Raw genomic sequence first — 27,972 nt, 5'->3', positions numbered from 1 at the left:
ATATCCTCTAACATTCTCAAAACAAAAATGGGAGGTAGTGATGGGTACAAACTGATATTGATATTTTTTTGGCCAGTGTCATTCTGTTGCTCAATAGGGCACCTGCTGGATCTTACATCATTGCAGTGTAGGCAACCTGCATGTATGCATTATTGGGCACCTGCTGGATCTTACATCATTGTACTGTAGGCAACCTGCATGTATACATTATTGCAGTGGCTCTTAACCTGGGTTCGATCGAACCCTAGGGGTTCGGTTGAGTTGGTCTCAGGGGTTCGGCAGAGCTAGCACTGCGGAGGTCCGAACACACCTGATTTAGCGTGTACATTCGTGATAAGGCATGAACTGGTCTCGGAAAGGCACACTGATTTGCAGCTATGCAATTTGTGTTGGTTTTGTTCTTTGAACAAGGTGATGATCATGCATGGCTCATTTTGTGTACCAGTAAAAAACAACTATGTCTTGAATTTGAATTTTTTATTATTTTTTTTCGCTAAAGAGGGGTTCGGTGAATGTGCATATAAAACTGATGGGGTTCGATACCTTCAACAAGTTTAAGAACCACTGCATTATTGTTTGATTGTGTTTGTATTGCGTGTTATTTTGTATTAGTCTGTTTCCAGAGGTGGGCATACTGTCCCAGGGACAGAAAAAAGATTTGTGTATTTATGCAAGAGAGACTCTTTTCAGTTACTCTGTCAGCCAAAGTTTGGTCATCATTTTGTGTCCCTGCAGTGTCTTACTAAATAATTTCATTTATTTCATTTTTATTTCTGTTTCAGGAAATAGCAAGGCAACATAGTCAGCGTCATATTACAACAAACACATGAGTAACAAAAATCAATACGCCTGAGAGGGGAAGTGGGAAGGAAAAAAAAATTCATAAAGATTTCATTCCACACAAATAAAAAAAAAACAAAGAGCGAATGTGAACGCTATTATGAAATTTGTTATTATTATTATGTTTTATGAAACCTCTCCCATTATCCTCTCATTAACTTCTTCAAGCATGACAAAAAATGAAAGCTGTTTGCCCCAGAGAAGAATGACTCCTCAGCTTTAGGTTGGCAGCCAATATTTTGTACAGCAGCACAATAACAGACTTGGATTTCATTCTACACTTGGCTACAATGCAAAGCAGGATTGCGGTTAGAGTAAGGCAATTTAAACAAAACTTTTGGGAGTTTTAAGGGTGCAAATAAAAATAAGTGAATTTGAGGCTTTGCAAAGCTCTTTGGCAGCTATCAAATGCGTAGATACTCTGATGCATGCCACTTTTCTATTCAAATTGGGGTTCTCATCTTTTGGACTACAACTTTTTTTTTCAAGGGAGTCAGATTGCACTGCTATTTGCACTATTCAAGGAAAATGAACACTCAGTAGCGTCTGCACATTTTGTTCAGAGATGCTGGAAGGGCTATAAATTACTGAGGTGAGGCTACATTTTGATCTTGCTTGCAGTTTTAACACTGCAATGTCCCCCATTAAATGTGGTGCCTCAGATGTAGCTCTTGGATATGAGATCAAGGTGGCACAAAGTGCAATTTTAGTCAAACCATGCAGATGACTCGAGTGCAGTGAACTCGGCAGTCAACAGCGGTTTATGAGACAACAACTGGCTGATGTAATAAAGCTACCAATTCAAGTAGAAGCCATAAATTTAAAAGGGTCAAACTATCTGTGAGGGACACAGGTGAACATCAGGTAACACGGAGAGAATACGTTAGGCTAAAATAAACTATAAAATACCGGACACGATCATGACAAGGCCATTTTCGAGGACATGCACTCCTCAGAGAAGTCTCCAGAGAATATTCTTACTGATTCATTTTACCCAGGACATAACCTCTTTCAATTCTTATCCTTCGGTTGGTTCTACTGAACTCAACAATTTTGATGTGTCAGACACCATTTCTGACTCCGCACAGTCACACGGGTACTCTTCAGAGGGATCACATACGCACACCAAATGTGCTATAACCTTTACAGTGAAACTCAATTTGAACTCTCAACTTTGGAACGCACGCGCAGCCTCATAATATGTCCATGACACTCTCCAATTGCATCAGCAAACAGAGTAGACTATCCTTGAACTTTGCTCTCAACGCAGTTACAGCTGAGAGTGCAGTAAAGGTTGTGCATAGGCAAAAAAAAAAAAAAGTAAATAATCACACACACTCTGTTCAATTACCATATTCAGCTAATGCAGCGTTTTTTTTATTTGGACTAAAGCAGATGATGTGCAAAGTCAATAGTGTTTCCCAAACAGGGATCGTGAGCTCATTGCAGGGTCTCGGTGGAGACATTAAATCGTTTATTTTTGGGCTGCAACTAACTTATAGTTTAATAATTCGTTAAGCTGTTGTTTTGTTTCAAGCTCAAATGAAACTTAGCAACTTTTAATTTCCATCCCTTCATTCAAAAACATTAGCCCAAATTGACAGTGCACAAAGAAATTAAGATTCAGTTGTCCGTAAGAAAAAGGACAAACGTGTTGATTGTTTTCCAAACAAAAAGTAAATGCTTACAAATGTCTTATTTTGATTGAACTCAAAGATAATTAGTCCTCATCGGGGACTGAATAAATCAGAGAATATTTACTCGTGAGAGACTGATTTGGACAATTTTAAATTACTCAAGGTCTCATCGTTCAATAATTCTCAAAAATGTTTTTTGACTCATTCAATAATCAATTAGTTGTGGAATAATCGTATTAACTGTAATTTATTTTCAAAACAGTAAATATTTTCTGTCATTCCATAAACCCAGCAATAAAGTGTTATCTGTGGCACAGGCGTGTATCAGTTCATGAGTCTCATTGAAGCTCGGATGCAAACTGCCATGGAGGACCTTAATATGAGTCAAATGAGGTCATTTTTTTTTTTTAAAATGCTACTTATGAAAAAATATGTACAATAATTATTTTGGTGTCTTATTGTTTTTAAAGCGTATATAGATTTTTCATTCTCAGGGCAGTTCCAAGTACAATGTTGTGTTTGAACTTATCTTGATTATATCTAAAACGGTCCATATGGGCATGGACGCAATTCTTCTCTTCTGACCATTTCTCCCCTCATTCTTCTCCCAAATATTTTTCTTGGATCATGCAGCTCCTGAGCCTACCAGCACTGCACAAAGAAACAAAGAGACAGGGTTGTGCGTTAGGCAAGGAGAGGGAGTCAAAGAAGGCAACCACCCAGCAGCAAGACAGCTATCTCCTCCTGAATCAGTCATCCTTTCTCAAGGGTTTTTCCTTTTTTCCCCCCAAAATTATTCTTCCCTAGCCTTGGGAGTTTTTACCAGGGGATGTTGTTGATCTCTGTGAACTGTGTGTGTGTGTGTGTGTGTGTGTGTGTGTGTGTGTGTGTGTGTGTGTGTGTGTGTGTGTATATATATATATATATATATATATATATATATATATATATATATATATATATATATACATGAAGAAAATCTAGCTTCAAGATTCCACACAGATTACTGAGGAAGGATAATGTAGGGCAAAGCCTCACTGCCGTGCAAAGAAATGTACATTACAGCTGAAAAATCTCTGACCCGCACAGGCTGCTGCTGCAAGTGCCCTCGGGATGCAGGATTTCTAAATGGGGGTGGCATACAGCACCCACGCGCAAGGAGTTATCGGGATGAACCAGGATGTATTCACGTTAATATGAATTCATCCCGTGAGTCACAAGTTTCTCTATTAATAATGAGAGCAGTCCTATGCAAGGGTGCAATGAAAGACTTGACTCAGTTTTAATTGACACAGCCGAGAGGTACTGCAGGTGTCCGAAGTCCAAAATGGCAATTTTTCAGGATTCACTGACAAATCACTGTGCCCAATAATGCAGTTTTGTTTTGACACTTTAGTACCCACAGGGTGTGTTGAGCATATCATGCGGATTGACTTCAAACATTTCATAAATTCAAATGAGTTGGCTTTATTTGTAAATGTCAGCATTAAGTGTCCTAGTTTTCTTCGTACAGAGACAGATACGTTGTTGCACATTAGTTGTTGCTTTTTTACAAAAATTTTAAATCACTGTGATAAAAAAATATAGCTTTGAAGAAAATTGGACAAATCACCCACTGTCCTCAAACCCAACACCTTTCAACTTTGGATTTTATTTGCCAGTGTGAAGCTTCCCATTGCTTACTTATTTGATATTTCTTTGCAAAGGATCTCCTCTATTATTAGACGGCAGCAGGATATCATGCTGAGAGTGTGGCTAAGGGAACAGCCACTTGCCGATTTCTTCGGAATTGCTCAAACACATTTAAAACCACTGGAGCTTTTAGAGCACCGTGATCAAGAAGACGATCTGATAGGAAGAAAAAGTTGAGATTGGAAGACAAGGGCTGAGTGCTGCTGTCAAGCCCGCTATGGTCAGACAAAAGTGGATCAATCAGAATCTAAGCTTTCCACTCCAGAGAAATCATGAGATATCAAGCCAGCGGTGACAGATAAAAGATTCTTTCATCAGTGACTGGATGCCATCCTCTCAGGGAAAAGTGTATGGATGGCAAGTGTCACTCTCTGTATATAAATAGGTCCATGATACTTAATGTATACGTAAGAGTAGTTGAGTATTTAAGATCAGAAACACAACGTTGCAGAAGGTACGTGGAAAAAACCATTGCACTTTGCCTCATTAAAGACAGAAGGGTAAATAACACCTTACCATCTGTTCATGCAACAGGCTTACGCATTACGCCTGGGGGGGGGAGGATGTGAATGCACTTGGTCTGTCAAAATGATTAACTGCATTAATAGGTCATTACGGATGGTGAATTAGCCCAAGGTTCTTACATAGACAGACGGAAGAAATGTTCATCATTGAAACACATTCAGAGACCTAATGGAGCCTTGGTTATTTGTGATTATCATGATGTTGATACGCTATGACCAATAGGTATTAGCATGCTCCATTAGAGAAGTAATCGACCGTATAAACTTGGTTCCTATTAAACATTCCTTTGCATATGGATGAGAGAATAGAGCTGGTTGATGATGCAAATCACTTGTTGCTTATATATTTAATCACGCCCCATCATTTCTTCCATATGAAAAGGCCAGCGAATAATTGTCCGACAGTGTCAACAAAAATGTAACTGTCGTCTTTTTAAAGGACTTTGGCCAAAGGGCTACGGCGTATCTACAACATGGCACTTTTGCAATAACTTCGTCATCTCCCACACTAGGGATAGTGTGAATTAAAATTAAATCAATATTAAATTAAATCATTGCAAATTTGATTTCATTCACCAAACAAAGTAATAGCCGTGTGAATTCATTTTAGCAAGAGGGTGATTATTTGAAAGAGGTTTAAGGGCAATCAAGCGCATTGCTCGTTGTTCGTACCAAAATTGATTTTGATCAAACAAATACTGTTTATGCTCATGACACTCAAAAGAGATCGGGCAAGCAGATGAGGAGCCATTATCAGCCACCGCAAATTGCTTCTGACGTGAAAAGATTTCGCTTCCTGGAAGGGATTTTTTTTAATTTGCAGGTAATTAGTAATTCCCGACCTCTGACCATTTAGCCAGACAGCTATTAGTACCTCAGACTGTAATTTTGAGGTATTTATTCCGTCAAACAGTCTGAGAAAGCGTGAGTGTTTTTTGTTAAACAGTACTGAAGGAACAATACAGTGATTCAGACTTCAACAACTTGTTTACCTAATTCTGAAAAAACAGCGAAAACATACTAAAGCAGATATAGTACTGTGCTATAGTCAAGCAAAATCATTATTATTAGGATGTTTATTTGACGAATAACAACAATGAAACCTTGTATTTTTTACACTTTGTGTACTCAATAAGAATGCAGCTTTGACATTCATAAAGCCTGACCGAGGTAACATCTAAACAGGGGAAATATTGTAATTAAACAGCTTGTGATCAACATAAAAACATGATGTGGTGAGACACAATTACAAGTTTTCATGGAAATGGTTGACATATTAACTGTCATTTATTGTATTCTAACCACAGAAATACCTCATCATCAATAAATAAGTCCCAAAACAAAAATTTGAGGTACATTCTGGGCACATTAAAACCTTAATGCTACAAGAAAGATAAAAAAAAACAAAAAACAAACAGCCTTTCAATGTCAACCTGCTTTGGTGAAAATCAGTGCGACTACAGCGCCCCCGGGTGTTTACTTTGAGACACACACGCACACACACACTAATGGAGCCACGTTCATAAATCTTTAGACCAGTGGTTCTTAACCTGGGTTCGTTCGAACCCAAGAGGTTTGGTGAGTCGGTCTCTGGGGTTCGGCAGAGCCTCCACTGCAGAGATCCGAACACACCTGATTTATAAATTTGTGATAACGCATATCTGAACTGGTCTCGCAAAGGCAACAGCAGAAGTCACACTGATTTGCAGGTATGTAATTTGTTGTAAGTTCCTTTATTGTGTGGGTTTTGTTCTTTGAACAAGGTAATAATCATGTACGGCTCATTTTGTGCACTAGTAAAAAACATCTTTGTCTTGAGTTTGAAAAAAAATATTTTATTTTTCACTAAAGAGGGGTTCGGCGGTGAATGCGCCTATGAAACTGGTGGGGTTCGGTACCTCCAACAAGGTTAAGAACCACTGCTTTAGACCAAATACGAGACTGTAAATGCATGCAAACATGAAATGATACATCAAACGTGAATTGTCAACCCCTTCAACCCTGCATTTAAATTCCAAGCATTTCCCTTCCAAATCCAAAGACGCAGCAGAGTGGTGAGCGGCCACCCAATATTATCGGTATCAATATTGATCAATTGCATGGTGTAAAAACTTGTCATTGACTATGTATATGTATAGGTGTGTATATGTATATAATGTATATATATATATAATGTATATGACACACATAATATATATAAAATATAATATAATAAAAGATAATAAAAAACAATAAAAGAAATACATTTTTTTTTTAAAAAACAAACAAATAAAGATGTATGGGACAGTAAGCGATGATCAATGTTAGATGTCTTCGTTATAAGTATAATGGGATTTTTGGACCACTAGGAAAGACATTGCTACATTCAAAAGAAGGGTGCAATTTCAAAATACTTTCAGACCGAGAAGTGCCATTAAAACACGCCTGCCCCAGCATACACAATCCGGCTTTTATAACTTGATTATTTATTATCTTTGTATTGCTGGTATAGAGCAGCAGCTGGTATAGAGCAGCAGGAAGTATGTTGTTCAATATCGTGCTTCTATCACCAAGGATATGTTCCCAATGTGTTTCACCCGGAGATCATTTACATAAAATCACTGCGCTGGCAGATCGGCGATAATGCAAGACGGCGCATTAGTTGTTGCCATGACTCACAATTTAGAAACCAGCAGGCTCATTCATATGCATCAATGTTCATCAAGTTCTCTGCATTGAGCTTTTAGGACTGAATGTGGGTGTGAAGAATTTATTTTGGTGTGCTAACAGCCTACTTAGGCTTTTCTTTCTTGAAAAACATGCATGACGTAGCAAGTACATATAACTAAAACCCAATATCTGTTTCTGCTATTATTGTTATACATAATTTCATTTACTGCTTGTGTGTCTTAGGTTTGAGAAAACATGCCGTATTTCAAATAGCAACAGCAGGTACAACTGTTAAGTTTTGTACATAACTCAAAACTTAATAGGGAAGTGCCACAAACTCAGTGCTGCCTCCGGTTCAATGCACAGAAGAGACAGGTAAAGACGAAAAGCAGTGTGTACCTGATGGACATCACCGAGAACAATAAAAGAAAACCTTGAAAGATGTTTAGTCCAGTGGAACCTCGGGAACAGTAGGTAACATGGTCGCCGTGCCCCGTTTGGACTCCCTCATCTTGTCCAATCCAAATAGTAGGTCGAGCTGGGTGATTGGACGCAATTTATCCTCATTCATGGGTCTGCAGCACACAACATGAAGTGTTACTAACAACACGCAGTCAGAGATATGAACAATACACTTTCTCACAGTCTTAAGATTACACCATGTACAATCTAACATTGCTCAAAACAAGACTAATAATAAATACTGTATTTTGCCTTTACAAAGAAAATAAGGCATTAAGAAAGACAGAAAGGCATTAAAATGTATTTGTGCTTGTAGAATTGTATTGATTTTTAGAATTTTATTTATTTTTACATGGTGTAGAAAGATGTATTTAATTAATTTAATAATTTCCGTAGTTCAACTCAAAGAGGCACTCAAAATACTCAAATCTTCTTTGCCCATTGAAATGCATGGAAACACCAATAATTATTATTTTTTTAAAACAGAAAAATAACACCCTACAGTGTTGTACTTTATAAAATTATACTGTAATAACATACTTAAATAGATTAAGTAAATTCAAGGTTCAGACAGGACATGAAATATCAGGTAGCGCCACATTTCTCTCTTGCTTTTGTTCACCGTGCAACTACATGGGGGTTGCTTTGAGCGGCGTTACCTTGACAAAAAAATTGCACGCCTGTTCGCAATTGATCTGGATGAGAATGAGAACGAATGAGATTGAATGGGAAGGAATGTAAACGAACAAACTGAAACGCCAACATCCATCCACACTTAACATGCGACGGATTACAAGGCGAACTGTGGATTTTTTTTGAGGAAATTAAAGGATTTTAGGTGAATTAAGGGTTGAAAAATATGGCAATAATCTTACACAGAGGATAAAAAAATGTGTATTTGTGTGCAAAAATATCCACTGCTGAAATAAAAACGTAAGTAAAAAAATGTCCTTAGGATAGTTTGTTCTATGCGCCTCCACTAGTCCAAACATAGTATTCTGATTAATATTACATTCCTGTTATATGAATTAAGCAGCATAATCCACCTCAGGTCGTTGCCAATTTGCCACTTGCCGTCGACTGAAAACGACATCACCATGCATAAGCCAGGGGTCTTCAATCACGGGGCCTGTTTCCTGATTTGTACGTCTCCCTGCTGCGAAGAGTTGACTTTCTTTTCAAGGTGTGAGCATTGAATTACAATAATAAACCTTATTACGTAATAATTCTCGATTCATGATTTCATTTAAAGTCAAGCTTGAATTTGGGACTGCGACTGTTATGGCAAATTTTCCTCAGCTGAAATGATGGTGTGGCTCATACATTTCCTCTTCCTCGATCTCTCCTAACTGCTGAGCGATCTGCCTCATCTGTTCCTTGCGTACGTAGTCTCGAACTCTGTACATGGCGGCATCGCGGCACAGTTCCCTCAGATCGCTGCCCGAGTAGCCTTCTGTCTTCTCGGCTATCTCCTTCAGATTAATAGTGTTGCTCAGCTGCCCAACAGAAAGCAAAATGGTAACATGACAGAATCGTAAGGCAGTCTTTCGAGGTCCACTATGATTTTTGCATGCACGGATCATCTTACATTTTCTTCTGCTAATATCAACCGCAGGATGTCATGTCTCTGTCTTGTGTCCTGCACAAATAAAGAGACAATTTTGTTAAAATTAAAATGAAGCACAAGGTTTGTGTGTGTGTGTGTGTAGGGGGTGGGGGGGATGATTATGTGATTAGCTTTTTCAAGCAGGGCAGCAACTGATAACAGTTATTTCTGTAGACACCATTTCATCATTAAATAATGACTGGTGTTTTAAAAATATATTTTACATCAACTATGCAGTACAACATTCCTCAGAATATACAATATTGCTCATATTGAACATGCTTTTGCAAGGAAGTTCATACAGGAAAGCCAACATGAAATGTGGTGGGCATTCTGCGTAGGATAGCAGGATCTACATCTTGTGGTCGGTTTGTCGCCCCCATGACCATCACCTGTAATTGAAACAATGATAGTGTGAGCCCATGCTAATATAGCATGCAAGATAACAGCTACATAGTTGATTGACAACAACAAAGATCTGATGCTATTGCAACTCCAAACAGACCCAAGCAGCTTCATCCACATTACAGTGCGAGTAAGTGCTGGTGACTTTACTTGAGTGGCTGAGGAAGTCTCCAGGCCATCCCACAGACTCATGAACTGGGCCTTCATCATGGCAGTGGCCTCGTGATCAAGGCTGGAGCGGTTCCTGAGAAATGAGTCTGGCAAACATAAAATCGAGCACTCATTCACCTGAAGATGAAACTGGGTTTAATAAAATAATGGTAGCATCAGACAGACCTATTTTTGGATTCTGGAGTATGCTTTGTGTGGGTGGTGACTCAAAACAGCAGTTTAGAAGATTAAACCTTTCTTTCTTTCTTTCTTTCTTTCTTTCTTTCTTTCTTTCTTTCTTTCTTTCTTTCTTTCTTTCTTTCTTTCTTTCTTTCTTTCTTTCTTTCTTTCTTTCTTTCTTTCTTGTTTAGGGACTGTAATGAGGTCCTTGGGGAAAGAAGGGTGACTAGAAATGCAACATCTTGCTATCTATTCCCATGTGTTCAAGTTCATAGTAAGAATGACCAAAGTCGATATTAGGGGCCTCATCAGATCCGGCACACGACGAGTGACAACGTCTTTCACTATATGTACAGTATTTATAAAAAAGGGAAACATTTCTCAAATGAATATGTGCTGCAAGCCGTCCTGTTTGATCCACTCACCAATTTCATCAATAAAAATGATACATGGTTGTAGTTTGACCGCCAATGAAAAGACAGCAGCTGTCAGCTTTTGTGATTCGCCATACCACATATCGGTCAGTGTCGACGCCTGCAGGTTGATGAATTTGCAGCCAGACGCTTTGGCTGTTGCCTTAGCAATCATGGTTTTCCCACAGCCTGGAGGACCAAACAATAAAACACCTGCAAAGGCAAAATTGTAAAAAGTCTGAGTCAATTCAAATAGAGACTATTATTTTGTTGGGCTATTATGTCGCTCTTTAAAAAAACATTCTGAAGATGAATGAAAGAGGGGCGCACTGGTTAGCACGTCTGTCTCACAGTTCGGAGGTTGCAGGTTCGATTCCACATCCCTGTGTGGAGTTTGCATGTTCTCCCCGCGCCTGAGTGAGTTTTCTCCCGGTACTTCGGTTTCCTCCCATATCCCCCAGGCATGCATGGTAGGCCGATTGGGCATTCCAAATCGGTCGTAGGTGCGAGTGTAAGTGCGACTGGTTATTTGTCTCTGTGTGCCCTGCGGTTGGCTGCCAACCGGTTCAGGGTGTCCCCTGCCTAGTGCTCGATGACTGCTGGGATAGGCTCCAGCACGCTCGTGACCCCCGTGGGAACAAGCGGTACAGATAATGGATGGATGGATGAATGAAAGAATCAATGAATAAATAAATACTATACAACTAAGAAAAGCCACAGCACTGTTGCAAGAAAGAAAGAAAACAAAACATTACAGCTTTCTGGGATTTTCAAGAAAGCAACATTATTTCCAGCAACTTGCAGCACTGGGAATATTCTTTCCCGAATTGATCGTACACCCATTAGATGTAGCTTGGCTCCCATGAGCATACTTTCACCGAATAGATAAACAAAGCTTGGAGGCTGAAAAGGGAACAAGTCTCCCAGAGCGCTAATTTCAGAGGTTGTCTATTTCCTACACAAAACTTTGAGGCACACAGGCACAAACAACAACAAAAAAAACTCCACGAAAGAAATGTATTTCTTGACTACATGGCGCGACTGATGTGAATTTTTGAGGCCGATACCGTTTCTGAATTGGCAGTAAACAATTACGATACCCGATTAATCAGCCAATTAATGTAAAAATCATATTAATTTTTATTAATTTTATTCGTTGTGTCACTTAAGTCTTACAAGAATTAGAATTGTAGGCAGAATATTTGATTAGCGAGAGAGACAGACATGTCTACAGTCTGTGTTGGCCGTGTTCAAGCTGGCACAGATGTTAATGTCTCAGGAAATATGCTCATTGATGGAGTCAGAGCTTCATCGATTGGACAAATTGCGTAAGGGCATTATTCTGATTGACTCCATCAGTGAAGAGCATTTTCTCTTTCATAATCATATACTATCACCGTTTAATCTCTGGCCAATTATAATTATTTTAAAAATGCTACTATCGCCTGATTTTATTTGACGTCCGTTTAATCGGTCAAGTTTTACTTTAATCAGATTCCAAAATGTGTTTTTTTTAAATAGCTTTTGGGCCCAGGTTCCCTCACATAATGCTGTTGTGAATGAGATAAGCCCCTTTACTATTGCAACCCAGGCCATTATCACTGTATGAATGAATGGCTTTGGTAACATTGTAAAGGTGCCATAGGTACGTTAAGTAAATGTCAACCATTCATATGCAGTGATACGAGTGGATATAAAAAGCCGACATACCCTTGTGCAAATGCCAGGCTTTTGTGGTACCCAAAAAAAAAAAAAAGAAAAAAAAAAAAAAAATGAAATGAGGAAAGATTTTTGGGTGACTTTTTCCACCAATAACCTATAACTTTTGCAAAAGCTGTAATAATGTGGTTGCACAAGTGGTACTGTTAACCAATCATATACAAACCCATATTCATGAAAGTCAGCAGACCACCAATAAAGTACCTCTGATTAACTCAAAATAAAGTTCAGTTGTTGTTGTATGCCTTTGATTACATTTTGTGGTCACAGCACAAGCCATGTTCTGCAGGGAGCATCAGAAAGATCTCATTGTTCAAAGGATTCAGCTCTGAGAAGGGTACAAAAGAACTTCCAAGGCATTAATGGCATATCAGTGTAATGGGGTTTGCACTACATCCGCTGAGGTTGGCAAAACATTACCAAAAACAGCCACGAGGCCAACAGCCAGGCAAAAGAAGCTGCAGGAATATCTGGCAAATACTGGCTCTTTAGTACATTTGCCGATCATCTCTTGTCTTCTTCATATGTCTGGGCTTTAGATTGAGGGCGGCAAGACAGAAGCCTTATCTCATAAAAAAATAAAATGTATGGACCAATGAAAACACAGTTGGAAAAAGGTATGCTTGGCACAAACACAACACTGCTCGTCAAAGAAGTGTTTAAATCGTGGTAGTTGCGTGATGACTCCCATTTAACATGATCTTCAATCTGATTGGTTAATTCTAACACTAACCACATCCTCAATTATAATGGGGCGTGTACACTTATACAACCACAGTATCACAGTTCTTTGTTTTTACTTGACATTCAAATGAGCAGATCGAACATTTGCAGTTGATGCTATTTGGGCTGGATTTAAGATGTATATTTTGAGTGATAGTATAATTCAGATGACTTGGCATAATACATTCAGCGTAAAAAGAAACAAAACTGCATAAAATCAGAAAACATTTCAATGAAATTTGACATCTTTCAATTGTATGTATATGATGTGTGTCGGATATAGTAACTGCCATTATAAGTGCAGCATAAATGTACTGAAGAGCTATAGCTACTATAGCTCATAAACATATTATAAAACATCTGCTATAAATCTATAAAACGGTAAAACTGTGGCCAATTAAATATGGTCCAAATACAGTCCACAATTTAACAATCGACATAACTGCTGACAACAGCAAGTGGGATCCCTTCATTTCAATCAATGGGGAAATAAGTGTGTTGAATTCAATTAACAGAAATGTAATCTTGTGTTATAAGAGATTGCCCATTGTCGATCTGTTTACAACCTGAAAGATTCACCTTTTGGTGGCTGAAACAGTCTGGATCCTGCCAAAAGGTGTCTTTTCTGAAAGGGCAGAATGACTGTGTCTTGTAGCTCATTGATGATCTCATCTAGACCTGCTATATCTCTCCAGGACACCTGCAGAAAGACAAAGTACAGTTAAAAACGGGGCATTTGGATAAGACTCAAAATGTCTCCGTCTACTATATAGGGTAGTTCTTATGTTCAGACAAATAAATAATTATTAGATGTTACCTGGTGACAGTTTCGACTGTGTCTCCAGTCTTCTTCAGATGCAGATTTTTTTTTTTTTCGTCTGAACAAAAGAACTACCCTATATAAAAGTTGAGCATTTGTCTATGCATGGGCTATTAGGATATACAGTAAAACTGTCCGGCCATTTAATTGCGTTTGCTCAAAACGAGGGCTGAGCGATTTGCGAAGACAATCAAATTGCAGTTGTTTTCCTCAGTATTGCAACTGCCATTGCAATTTCTTTTAATGTGTCTTTTTGCTACTTCTTCCAGAGAGGTTATGTTTTCATTGAGGTCTCAAGAGTCATTGTTCTTGATGAGAAGGACATATATGAATTATAACCATTACCTTCATAGTTTGTGGATCCACTAGTTGTGATGCGATGTTCATCTCATACTCAGTCAGTTTGACCCCTTCAACACCAATTGTCTTCATAAGCTGTTCGGCCTGGGAACACAAATCTAATCAATATTGGCCCAGATGCTGCACACTTTGGTTTAGTTTTAACAATGAGATAAAAGACAACTACCCTTTTCTTGGCTTGGCTTTTCTGTTTAGCAGTTGGGTCCATTGCGTCCACAACCCATTTGATGCTATAGTAGGTGGCTGCTCCAAAGATCGTCAGCCTCAACAGCATGCCCACCACCTCATTCCTGGTCAACGGCCGGAACAAAGCCTCTCGAGGAAGATCTTTCAGCATCTTGGCTGGCCAATGTCAGTCCATTGACTTGGTGACGTAAATAGAAGTATAACTACAGAAACAGATATGTAAAGTTTCGTCATGCAGGGGTCACTCATCTTTTTTTTTTTTAAAGTCAGTGCCCATTTTTGAGTGCTGATCAATGCAATGGGCTACCAGGCACACTGCTTAAATAACAGCTGGTCAACTTACCTTGAATTAAATAATAAATAAATAAATATTGTTCATACATGTGAAGACACTGATCGTTCTAATGATTTATCACAACAATGATTTATCAAGGGAGAAACAATTAAGATCAGAATGCAACATTTTTGTTCCATAGCTGCTTTACATTTTCAAACGATTACTTCTTAAAAATTCCAAGGAAATCACAATGTCCAATCACTGGTGAGCTATTTTTTTAGAACAGGGCAGCAGGTTACCTATGTAGTCTGTATGTTGGTGACCCCTGCTGCAGTGAAACACATCTTGCATACTGAAAAGCATAATGAATACATTGCGTCTAAAGTAGCATGTATTTATGTATCAAATTGCTTTGGCGAATCCCATAATCGTGCGCTTTAGTATCTAGTCCTAAAAAAACAATACGATCCATAAACAGGATCCGTATAATTATAGTACATTGAATTTAATAACAAATTATAAATTAAGTTTACACGTTAATTTCAGATTTATACATAAAAGCGGTGTTCTACATTTGATCATCGTAGAACGGTGTAAGGTACATTTAGGAATTTTAAAGACATGTGCACCACTGGATACACCGTAACCTTGCATCAAAAGCCGCAGCTAACAAAGAACGCTTGTCCGTGATATGCGTCATCGTCGCGAGAGCACATAAATATGGCTCAATCGTTTTCATGCAACGCGGTACACAAAAGTTAAACGATATCAAGCTTACCAAACAAGATTAGGTGATGTAAACACACAGGCACCAAGAGTGCATCGCGAATGTAAGTCGGGCAGAAACGTGAACTTTAACTCGTTCCGGGCCTTTTCTTGACTCTCTCTTTATTGGAACAAAAAGCGGCCACTGGGTGGCAGAAAAAGCACAGATGTTAATGCTCCTCTGGTCAGCACCAAGGACAGCGTCCATATACAGTACGGCGTAAATGAGAGAGAGAGAGAGAGAGAGAGAGAGAGCGAGAGAGAGAGAGAGAGAGAGAGAGAGAGAGAGAGAGAGAGAGAGAGAGAGAGAGAGAGAGAGAAAGAGCGAGAGAGAGAGAGAGAGAGAGAGAAAGATAGATAGATAAATAAATAGACAGACAGATAGATAGATAGATAGAGAGAGAGAGAGAGAGAGAGAGAGAGAAAGAGAGAGAGAGAGAAAGAGCGAGAGAGAGAGAGAGAGAGAGAGAGAAAGATAGATAGATAAATAGATAGATAGATAGACAGACAGATAGATAGATAGATAGATAGATAGATAGATAGATAGAGAGAGAGAGAGAGAGAGAGAGAGAGAGAGAGAGAGAGAGAGAGAGAGAGAGAGAGAGAGAGAGAGAGAGAGAGAGACAAACAACCAGCTCATTTTGTCTTCCCTTTTCAATTAATTGGTACAAACTGTTGTTAAACGTTCATCACTGTTTGGATTTTACTCATTTCCATGGCTGCATGATGGAGAATCCTGCCTGTCTTTTGAGCAGCTTTAAAGATACGGTCTTAACAAATGGGCTTCCCTCAAATTCAATTGATCACACACGGGTCAAAGTGATTGTTAATTGTTCCAGATTGTGCAATGATTGAGGAAATGCTTTAACAGATGGCTGTTTCGTTCTGGATTTTCATTAGGAAAATAGATGTAGGCTGCTGAGAAGAAAACAATATTAAAATCCTAAAACATCAGATTGAAAATGAAGCAGCGCTTCATAAAATACTTGTTTTTAGGTCTTATAAGGGCTCCTGCAGTGGTCAGTACTTTTAAGACTCTTATTATTATTCTTTTCAACAATAAAGAAAATATTTTAATTAATTTGCAGTTGATAATAGTCTTCGTAAGAAATCATAATGTGTCTTGTACAGCCCAATCAAGATGTAAAATATCAATCGTGCACAGACTGAGCTTCAAGGATCGGGCAACTAGAAATCCACACTTGCTAAAGAAAAATGACACAACTAGTACACACACCTCCCACTTTCAAAATGCTTCATAAAAAGCCTTAATCCCTCATATGGCACTGCGGCATGCCCCAGGAGATAGTAGACAGGCAGCACCACGTTGACGGTTCCGGGAAGCAATGTGCTAGTTTGTGTATCTGCAAAGTGCAGCTGGGGTTCCACATTCCCACAACACCTTGCACCATGCCTAAACATCCATCCTCAAGGGAGTGGTTAAAAAAATCAGATGGCTTGCCTGACATGCTTCGTTGTAGCATTGGTGAAAACATTTTAAACCCTAATTGTAATGTTATGTAGTGTAATTAATGCATTATCATGGATCTCAGACTTATTTCACATGTTTTTAGAGAAGCAAGGTGACCATTGTAAGTAGGTTAAGTTGCTTTTGGTACACACGCAGATAACTTTGTGACAGTGATTAGTTTTATATTGGTGTGCCAACTGTCAAATTTTCCAAGCATACCTTTTCAAACTTACAATACTAAAACTAGGACGTTTGTTGAAATTGATTCAGCGTGGCAAAACCAGCAGCAACTGACAGGAACAATGTCTGAGTGTGATGCACCACTGCTCAACAAAGATTTTTTTTTTTTTTTTTAATGGAGCTGAGGCTCTCTGTTCTCTTTATTCATTCTGTAACTTCACAAGAAAATAAAAGATGATTACAGCTGTTTCTCCTGACTGACAGCGTGTGCAGTTTCCTTAACTCCTAGGGCCCTAACCCCTCACCATGGTAACCAAGACACTGGCAACATGAGGGGGAAAATACTGAAAAAGACTGAGAATGTGTTCTTTCCTTCTCTTCGGTCACATCAGATAGGTAAGAAGGCTTTGCATTCCCAATGGCCTTTATGAATTTCATGCATACAAATAAGCCTGATTCTAGAGGCAGTGTGAGGAGAAAACTTGTTATTCAGGTGGATAAAAATGTGAGAGAATGCGGTTCAGAATTTGATTGTATTTAAGGTTGTGTATGCGTTTATTACCAATTTCAAGTAATATTTTGTCACACATTATGTGTACTCAAATGCGAATAAATAGAACAACTAAAACATATTCCGATGGATGATGATAAATATAATTAACTCGTAAAATTATTCAAACCAACAACAAGAAGACATCATCAGACGTTTTTGTTAAATGTAATCCATAACCATTCTATTTAAATTAAAACAAATGGAACAGTTCGTCATTGAATTCCTGCCACATAAATCTTGAGAATGGTACATTTCTTCAGTGCACTTTAACTAAACAAATTGAGCGTGACATTAGAATCATAGAAGATTGAAGCATTCAAGTAGCCTCTGTCTAATCCCGTTTTGTCATCTTCTTTCAATTTTAATGTTAAACACGATTGCATGCCACCACCTCAAAGTGGGTCAAAGTGGAATTACATATGAAAATAATCGCGAAATTTTGAGTTCATAATGAACAACAAAAAAAAAAACATCAGCAAAAGAGAATATGAAGCCTCTGAAGGGGGAGGGGGTCGGTTGTTTACTGTATCTTAATATTACAGTTATTTTTATTCATAGTGAGGCAGCAGTAGCACATTTACTTTAAGGCTGATTGACACAGTTTTCACTTGTACATCATAATTCTCATTCTAAAATAGTTATTTTAATCTATTTATTACTTCCTTCATCTTCCAGACCGCTTATCCTCACGAGGGTTGCGGGCGTGCTGGAGGCTATCCCAGCAGTCTTTGACCCCTTAGGTGAGGTACACCCTAAAATGGTCGCCAGCCAATCATAGTTACTTTAATCTAGCCACATTCTAAAAATAACAATCAATGCTATTTTTCAAATATCGCCGACCAACCTTATGAGCCAAGTGTCAAAAACAGTGCCAGTCACAGCCACTTCTTAGGTCCTGACCACTCTCCTGAAACACTGGCGCTAACCCCATAATCACCACCTGGCACAAAGCAGTCAGAGAAATGGACATCAAACTGTGGAGAACATGCCTAGTTCCACTGTTAAATTTTAACAGTCCCGGGGGCCAAGGGGTTGATAGTACACAGTGTGTGTGTGTGTGTGCGTGTGCGTGTGTGTGTGAGTGTGTGAGCGTGTGTGTGGTGTGTGGTGTGCGCGGGCGCGTGGGTATGTATGTGTGTGCGTGGGAAAAAAAAAATGGCTCCATGACATGAATGTCTAAAAAAAACACAAGAATGACAGAGCTGCTCTGGCAAGGATACATTTGAGTTCAGAGCATGTGAGACTTGTCCTGTCGAGTGAAACAATTGGCTACTTCCAGCTCCCATTCATCAAAGTGACAGCACTTGGCCACTTGGAAATGAATGAATAAATAAAGTAAACATTCAGTAAACATATAAAGTGGGGCCTGCTGGAGCTTTACTATTCGAGAGGATTGCTTACATTGTTGGTGAAAATGGCGTGCCCTTCGATTGGAACTCGACATGCATCAATTTACTGCTGTCTTCAGCATTACCTATGCATCAAATACAACTGATTCTGACTTTGGAAAGTTCAATCACCATCAATTTTTACAATCCTCTTGCTGATATAGAATGTGTAGCGGAGATGTGCTCCTCTCCCAGTAAAATAAATTAAAAAGAAATAATCTTGGAAAGTTTTTGAAATATTGACAATACATCCGCATTCTTTTCTGACATTGACAATGCAAAGAAATATATTTGTATGCACATGAAGTGCAAAGGAAATCTTTCACCATGACTCCTTTGCTGTTGAGCTATGATCTGCCAGATATTCATTATTAATCATTACATTTCTTTGCTGCTGTGTTGCCTTGGTAACCACTTAGATAACTAAGTTTTTACTGTTCGAGGTTGAAATAAATGTATTTACTTGAATACATAATGCTACTGTTTTTAAAAATTTTTTTTTTGCATGTGCCAGTGTCTCAACAATCCAGTGAATTAATATGTAATAATCTTTTGCAAATAAAACATTTGTCAACTTTTAACAAATCCAGAAAAAAATTGGGTCCTGTGACCTTGCAGGATATAAATACAATACAGCCAACAGCTACAGCACAGTTTGGATGGCATTCCGTAGTTTTATCACAACATGACAACAGAAAAACCAAAAACAGATGAACCCTGACTTGATAACTGTAGCTGACATTTATTTGAACTGCATAAGGGGAAAAAGAACAAAACTAGTCTGAGAGCTGTATTACAGTTTTAGCTCCAATTGTGGGGGCAATATTGCCGTGCACACAAGCACATGAACGTCCCAACTGTCAAACAATGCCTTTGTATAATGCATTCCAATTGTGTGCAATAATAGTGGCCTAAAAATATTCTATTCATTTCATCTGTCATTCACAGCCATTTGAATGCAACACTGCTCATAGCTTTTACGGCATCCCTCAGATCAATCAACTTGTCGAGAAAAGCGCACAGAACCCTAGAAGAATTTTGTTTTTCTTTACAGGGATGAATACTTCTATTTTTCTTGTGAAATGGACTCCCTCATCCATGGCGAATCATTTTTAAAGTGACACTTTAGTCATAAATTACACATAGGCAGAGTGAGTGCACCCACTTCAGTGTGGGGTAAGCAGCTGGTGGGTGTAGGCAGTACAGCTTGGTAATGATTATCAGTTGTGTTTATTTTGAATCAATCACCATCACCTATTGGTTTTCTTCATTCCCTCTCAGTTTCGGTGACAGTGCGTTAGAGGCTGTGGCAGGACATTCCAGGCAAAATTACCTCTATTGAATCCAACCTAGTAAATGGAAAAAGGCCTACCATTGTCACTGACTGAAAGCCTGACCCTGACCTACCCATCCACCCTTGCCTTCACACATTCCTTTTCATTGGACCCCTAGAGATCCAGAGACATTTTCTTTGGCTGATTAAAGTCGCCCCCTTCCGTGGAGAGGGTAAATTCATGATTAAGTCCAATATATAGTTGGGACCAGATGTATTTGTCCTACGATGCACAGCACCACAACAGATTTCAAACAAACAATCATTTACCTGGATCCTAATAAAATCTGGGAAATAAATTTTAAGTTGTGGCTATGATATAAGAAAATGAGACCAAGATAAATCATGTGACCTAACATGTATATCAAAGGAAAATTGTTGACCCGTTAGTAGACAAGCATAAGATTAGATGATGTGATAATTATACATTATTTATTTTTTTAGATTAGAATACATTTAAGTATGGCATAATTTTTAAATGCTTTATTAACTCCCAAACACTAATTTAGATTGAACATGTTTTCTCAACTAGTCCTCTCATCATAATTAATCCGAGTGGTTTTCACTTACAGATGACAAAACTGGAGGCAGTAAAAAGTGTAGGTGGCTGTAGTGAAGGCTTTGCAAAGCATCCCTATTTTTCTGTCAAAACACACAAAGAATAAAGAATAAGAGCACACTTAACATCCGCTTTTTATGTCTTGTTGAACTGCTTGTTTTGTCTCATGCAAATGAGTCTCGGCTCACTTTGACCACAGTACGGCTGAGCCAATGCCAAGTTCAGTTTTCATTACCTGACAAGTCCTGCTGTCCTCCAGATTGTGTAGAAAAAAAGCAACCGACGTAATGAATTGTGTTTTTACTCATGGAGGACGTCATATCACTTAATTAACATCAACACTTCATCTATGTGTAAAGTGTACATTGCCAAACACATTATGTGTCACTTTGTGTTGTACTAACAGTTTTTCATATAATTGTTTTTTTCTATTTCCTGAATGTTTTTTAAATCCAATATTTACCTTAAAAATGATATATTTCTACTGCACTATTTTAGATTGGTGATGGATTACGACGCATTGTGAGTTATACACATTTAGGGTATGTCATCCGCACTTTAAGACAACCTGGTTTACGCCACAAATTTGTGAAGCAGAATGAATTCGGATGGTGTCAGCCAGGTTTATTTTTCCTCCAAAGCACTGGAACTCCATCAGTGGGGTGTTGAGCCCCAAGTCCCAGCTTATTGAGTCCATCAGCGTTCAATGTTGCCTTGGGGATGTTGGCTGGCAGCCTAGATGAGCTCTCTCTTCTACCTCCTACTCCTCATGATGTGTCACTGTAGTTTCAAGAATTATGTGCTGCTCTAAACCCTAACGTTCAACATCTCTCTGCGTGGCTTTTTATGATGATACACAAGCCTAGATACAGTATGAAACAGCAACACTCAGGAGAACCACTACACACACAACTAAAACACTCGTTGTTTGAGTAGAATTTCTATTCCATCTCATACACTGTGTGATACATAAATAAATATAGAGAGGAACCAGGTCTAAGGTCAAGCTCATACAACAGAGTTGGCCACAAATTGAGTTGGATCTTTTTTAATTCCACTTTTTCCTTTGGGAATGTTGCTGCAAAAGGTCAGAGACCAGTGTTCTGGAGAGAATTGTGTTTGACCTTTAGAGTTCCACTGTGTATTCCTGTCCAACTCGTTGTTCTGCATGTTTGTTAACTGATTTGGCTTTGCGTTCACTTCAAGCACCAATTTAATATGTCCATTCTCAACTATATCGTACTTTGCTACATAAATCCTTTATGTTACTCAAAAATATTGCTTGGGCATGTCATTTTCAAAAATAAAAGAACAACTTAAAAATACATTATCTATGAGCAGCCCTCTTCCTGTGAGAACAGGCTTTGCTGGAATTTGTACCAACATAATGCAGTCACATTTAAAGTCGGCCTGAGCTGTCACCACGCCCGGCTGAGGAGCTTGTCCATTCTCCACATTCAAAGTAAAGTCTCAAAGAGCTTATACACGCGCACACACACACACACACATGCACTGTAAAACAATGATGACGGAGCATCAAGAGTATTTGCTCTTGTCCTTTGGGTGCTCAAGGATGCCGGTGTTGAATCAGTAATCTTTGATTTTCCAGACAACCATTTCCCCATACCTCTCAGATTTAAAGGATTCTGGACTGGTAGATGCACTTTCTTGAGGGTATAACAGGCTCATTTGTTCTTTTGCATTGATACATCTCCCAGTGGCCAAGTGTGCAGAGCTGTAGAGAATACATTCATACAGACCGTGATTACACATTCAAAAGGTCAACGGGGTGGCAATTGCCTGTAATCACGCATCTAATTTGGGAAGTACGCTTTCATAAGCTCCTGAAGTGATTGAGTTCACATGGAAGCCAAGACTGTCACGTCAAAACAGAAATTCAAACATATTTTTTGACCCATCAAGGGCATTTGGGAAATTATTTGCTGAGAGTAGAGGGTTTAAGGATTAGGTTGTTTTCATTTTGCCTTTGAATTGACAGATTATTTCAAATGTCCTCAGTTTTAGTGATGATGATGACTTTCAGCGTTGTCAAAGAAAAGAGAAGATTGTTTGTTCACTTTTTCAAACCCGCAAGCTACTCATTCCCTGAGGTTTCATCAACTTTAGATACATTTCTAATGAGTTTCAAGCTAAGCAGAATTTAGAAATGAATCCACTGAACAGATGGCATTTGGGATCAGTACCAGACTTTAAAGGACACCCAAGGCTATTTCAAAGCACTACTGTCTGGAGCTCAACTTCAAACTAAAACCACTAAGGACCTTCTTTAACCTAATTTTATTTGAGAAATTATCCTGAATTTATGAGTGTTTGTCTATATACGCCCTGCACTTGGCAGTTCGGGGTGTACGCCAGACGTATACGTAAACCATGTAAGCCAAATCATGACATACCTCCAGTGAGTTTCACAGATGGCTTCCATGTTTGGAACTATAAGCAGGTATGTTTTTTTTTTAATCTCCAAACCTTTGCCTTATCATCACTTTGGTAAATCTTTAATGGTTAATGTTCTCTCATTATTCCATAAAAATGTGTCATTGAAGCTTTGAGTTTTGTCTCTGTAATTCTTTATTTTATTTTAATTTCATTCATTCATTCATTATTATTATTATTATTATTATTATTATTATTATTATTATGGTTGATGGTTGGGTCAACCGAGTTGTTATCTGACTGTGATGAAGGAAAGAAGGTTCTGATATAAACAGTAGTAGGTCAATGGTCAGAAAGCTTTCTTGGCCTTTATCTATCTAACAAATTGGTTAATGCCAGAATAACTTTAAGAACCAGCAGGCTTTCTTAAAGTAAAAAATACTTCAGCAGGGAGACGAAGGGGCCTCTTGTGCAGCCACAGTTCCCCTCTCATGTTATCGTTCTTGTTCGTGTCCTTGGCGTTATTCTCCTATGAAGCATTAGCGGATCAAGTGCCAAGGTGAACTGTAGGATGAGGTATGTGAATGTGTGACTGTAATGCTCCATCATGTGACAAATGACAGATTGATTGCTCTCCTCTGGCTATAAACACCTTTCGTTTTACTCAGGTTTAGAGGCATCAATTTGTTTTTTTCCCCCCACTTTTGAGAAGTCACAAGGGGTATTTCATTTTATGATATTTTGGATCATCTCTCGCTCTGACAGGCAGCCTTCACCCCTCCTTATCTTTCTTTACAGCAGATTTAACATGGTGGATGCTGCTGAAAATGGTCAATCTTAATCAAAGAGCTTTCAGTGAGGAGGAGGAGGACACTGTAGATACAGGTCAAACTAATACTCAGAGTGTGGCCGCTTGAAACGCTTCCTTTATGGATAGGCGATAGAGAAAGTATCACTTCAGGGGAATTGTATGTCAAATTAACCCTTACAGATTTAAATTGAATATATAAAGCACCTATTAACAATTTAGCTTACAAAAAGCCCCTCGAAACGCGTTATGTTTGAGTATCTTGGTGACTTATGAAAGAGAAGAGATAGATGTGACAGAAATGGCACCTTAGCTGCACATATGCTTCTCTTTTCTTGCGATTTTAAGTCAGCCATGGAAGGACTAATTGTTTTGGAATGTTGTGAAGTGGTTTTAGTAGAGAGGTCGACAAACAATAAGGGGCTTGGTGATCCCCATTATTTTGACATCATTTACACTGTATTTAACAATGATTTTGAACGGACGAATTGTGATGATTCCTGCTTGTGACACACCAAAACATGAAGAGAGGGGGGGAAGGGCGTAGCCATATTCCTCATTAAAAGTAGCAGTTTTTCATGGCATTAGTTATTTAATTGGCTTTTTCGCCTACATTTTCTTTCATTCTCAACATACTTCCTCAATCAAAACAACAGTAAATTTAAGATTAATTTTAATTGTTACATAAATGACATTCAGCATCACACCTCCACTATAATGCATTCCACCCTCTTGCCTATAAAATGCTGTTTAGCTGCCAAGTCAAGTCACATCAAATTTATTTATAAAGCCCTTAATCACAAAAAAGTCTCAAAGGGCTTCACATTCACACAGTTTATAATGTGTATGACATCCCCTGGTATTAACTCTCAGGAGGGCAAGGAAAAAAAGACATCTGGGGGAAAATAAGAAGCCTTCAGAAGGCACCACAGATGTGGGAATCTCCTTTTCAGATTTGGTCTAAAAATGTAACAGTACTGACAACCACATTAGTTTTCCTTGCTTTCTTTTAATGTCTCTTGAAGCCAGAAAGTTGTCACTTGACATGGCTTTGTTTTGAGTCATGTCTGTGATCTGCTTTTTTTTTTTTTTAACTACAAAATGAAACATCTGAATGAACAGCCTCCGAAACAGGTGATTTTGTCAGGGGTTGTAGTACAGGGCAGTATTAGCACATCTAAGCCATCCATTGGTGACATTACAACTCAAAACTATAGAATACAGTGAGACGCCAGTGGGACGTGGGATATGGACCGGCCCAGCCTGCATTGAGCAAAAACCTGCATATAATCGCATATATTAACACCTATTGAACGCATTTTTGATAAAAAATCTGAAAACACTGATAAACCTCTGGTATGGGTTAGCTCTCCCCAACCCAAAAAAAACCCGTTTTTTTCTTAAATATTGCAAACAATATGTGAGCAAATATTGTAGGCTGTCAATTTTCTGGATTTTCTGAGAAAGAGGAAAGATACGATTGGAATGTCTGCTGGTTTTGGTGTATATAGTTCAATAGCATTTACCTGAGGGAAGGCGCTAGTAGTGGTTATGACCAGAATGTCGAGGGTTGGAAAAAATTTTGCCTGCTCTTGTCTTAGCTCTTGCATTGTGCAAGTCTTCAAGTGATCTTCTCAACAGTTCTCATTGTGAAATGTTTCCACCTTCTTTTCATCATTAAATGTCATCTATTTAACGTCAAATCATAATATGCAGTATTTATGTTTCAGGAGGCTGAATAAAAATAGAACAACATGAAGGTCATGTTTTATGATCCGACAATTGGAATTGCATCTGAACGTTATATCGAATGACTTCTTTTTGAAGAGCATACACCTGAAAATGTAGAGAGAAGGCTTGAAAGCAAACTGTGGCTTTGAGAGTTCTCTCATAAAAATTACACAAATGTCCCTGACGACCCTCTCATTAAAAGGCAACGCATTACCATTCACCCTGACATGAGTTAAATAGTTAAAAGCTATTTATACAGTGGAGTTCAATCACAATCCATCCATGAAACTGGCATACTTCCACTTTGTTGTAATGTCAAAACAAGTTTGGAAGTTTTCATTGACATTGTGTTTGAATTAATTCATCCTATCTTCAAACAGGCCCCGTCATAAAAGCTTTATTAGCTGGCTTAGCAATTCTAACCTATTATTAAATTAACACCTGGATATGACTAAATTAGCAAAAAAAAAATTTAAATAAAAAATAAAATAAAAACAATTCTAGGATGCAGACTCTACAACATGGACAGATTGATATATTTGTTCGGAACTGTCCAAGTGAAGGAGAAAGGCAGATGACGAATGAGATAGTTGATAATGGAGAAAGGCTGAGGAGGACAAAGGGTCTTGAATGGGATAACTCAGAAATAAAAAGCTGGAGACAAAGCATATTTGCCGTATGCTGAGGTAGAGTCGAGACTAACCTTGAAGACAGCAGAGATGTGGATGTCAATTAGGCAAGTCTGCAACAGGCAAGGAAGTGGAAAAGAGGTCTTCAATCTCATCTAACCCAGGCCCAAAACGCAAGGAGGAGAAAACAAATTGACATATCCTAATGTGTGACTCAGGCGGAATGTGGTGAGTGAGGTGAGGGAGGCAAATGGCTTCATGAATCAAACATTCTTAACTCATAAGCTCTTTTTCTTTTCACATTAAAAATTCCACTGAGTTTCCTACAATCATCTGGTTCTTGTTTCAAAGTTTCAAAGGCTTCAACTGTTAGCCCACAAAAGCCAAATAAATGCATGGGTCTCTCCCCTGCTCTTTCCAAGCTTTGATAATGCCTCAGGTGTCATGTAGGTTGAGCAACTTGACTTCCCCATTCTGTGTTCATTTATGTTGAACCGCAGCCAGGAAATACTGTAGATGGCTAACTCGTGGCTTGGACACACTATAAGCACTTTAGATGCTTACTATGCAGAATTCTGATAAGATCTCTTGCATGACATACTTTGCAACTGGATGGAGATCAGCCTTTTTCCTAACTTTTTTTTTATCTACAAATAGAGAAAAAAAAGGCCTTTGGTAGTTCCACTATATTGTTGTGGAAACACTTTTCACAAAAAAAAAACACTCTCCACTTTACTCAGAACATTTGCAGTTGCTTTCCTCATCAGGTCAAAGAGCAGAGCTTCATCCACAACATTGCTGAGTGCCATTACTGACTCAGTTAGGCCTTCTCCAAAAATGAACTGTAAAAAAAAAGCCATTCAATCTTATTCTCGAGAATGCCTAAGGGGAAGAGGAAAAAAAAGAGCAACAAGGAAAACGCTATATTTTCTGTGAGTCATGAGGCCTTTTGGGATAGCACAGCATCTTTACAGCTGAATAAATTATGAGGTGTCTCTCACCAGAGATAGCGCTTTCAAAAAGAATGACTGGAGTGTGCTTGTTTCAGGTCTCCATCAATCAGATGTACATTCCCTTTTCACAGGATGCTGGGGGATATTTGGTGTATGGGGGTTGGCTTAGACAGGCACATTGCCAAGACAGGATGAAGATGATGGACATCATTCTATCTCTTGCCTCATTTGGCAAGAAGGAGATAGTAGGTTTGCCATAAAAAAACATGACACTTTCCTCATAGATGTGCCCTCATTTGATGCTCTCTTGGCTTTGAAACGCCACTTATGACTTCCACTTGAGTCAATGAAGACACAAAGTGGAACCATTTTAGTAAATGGCAGTTCATTCAGAAAAGAAACACGTTCAAAGTTGTCACCATGACGACAAATGCACTTTTATGAGATGTATCATGGTTATGAAATGTTATTTGATGTTCATTTCACTTTCAGAAATGAGTTGAGAAACTAATTTTGAATCAATGACACATGCTTCATTGTGACTCACCAAGATATTCTTTTAAAT

General features: G+C 38.5%; 1 protein-coding gene across 4 annotated transcripts; it reads right to left on the bottom strand.

The window, feature by feature from the left end:
• Nucleotides 1-2,187: 2,187 nt before the first annotated feature.
• atad1a (ATPase family AAA domain containing 1a) lies at nucleotides 2,188-26,671 on the bottom strand. 4 transcript variants are annotated; one of them, XM_049763980.2, is made up of 11 exons: nucleotides 15,422-15,542; nucleotides 14,347-14,569; nucleotides 14,166-14,264; nucleotides 13,580-13,700; nucleotides 10,571-10,771; nucleotides 9,966-10,072; nucleotides 9,713-9,802; nucleotides 9,393-9,443; nucleotides 9,128-9,300; nucleotides 7,776-7,917; nucleotides 2,188-3,128 (listed from the first exon to the last, which is right to left on the bottom strand). In XM_049763980.2, the coding sequence occupies exons 2-10, from the start codon at nucleotides 14,515-14,517 to the stop codon at nucleotides 7,788-7,790; spliced, it is 1,143 nt and encodes a 380-aa protein (XP_049619937.1). In that variant the 5' UTR covers nucleotides 14,518-14,569; nucleotides 15,422-15,542; the 3' UTR covers nucleotides 2,188-3,128; nucleotides 7,776-7,787. The 4 variants fall into 4 exon arrangements, with proteins under 4 accessions (XP_049619937.1, XP_049619938.1, XP_068506297.1 ...); XM_049763981.2 differs by lacking the exon at nucleotides 2,188-3,128 and adding an exon at nucleotides 14,943-14,995 and having other exon boundaries at nucleotides 5,752-7,917; nucleotides 15,422-15,482; XM_068650196.1 differs by lacking the exons at nucleotides 2,188-3,128; nucleotides 15,422-15,542 and adding an exon at nucleotides 26,529-26,671 and having other exon boundaries at nucleotides 5,752-7,917.
• Between the last annotated feature and the right edge of the window lie 1,301 nt (nucleotides 26,672-27,972).

The sequence above is a fragment of the Syngnathus scovelli genome, chromosome 3 (genome assembly GCF_024217435.2).
Source record: "Syngnathus scovelli strain Florida chromosome 3, RoL_Ssco_1.2, whole genome shotgun sequence".
In the NCBI taxonomy this organism is placed as follows: Eukaryota; Metazoa; Chordata; class Actinopteri; order Syngnathiformes; family Syngnathidae; genus Syngnathus; species Syngnathus scovelli.
Note: the sequence above shows the minus strand (reverse complement) of the source record. Positions and strands in the feature narration are given on the sequence as shown.

Excerpts from the sequence above, each read along its gene's own strand:
- atad1a (XM_068650196.1), bottom strand. The coding sequence starts at position 14,517 with ATGCTGAAAGATCTTCCTCGAGAGGCTTTGTTCCGGCCGTTGACCAGG. Across the intron at positions 13,701-14,165 it reads TGGATCCACAAACTATGAAG|GTGTCCTGGAGAGATATAGC; the intron begins GTAATGGTTATA and ends GTCTTTCTGCAG. Across the intron at positions 9,444-9,712 it reads CATTTCATGTTGGCTTTCCT|GACACAAGACAGAGACATGA; the intron begins GTATGAACTTCC and ends TTATTTGTGCAG.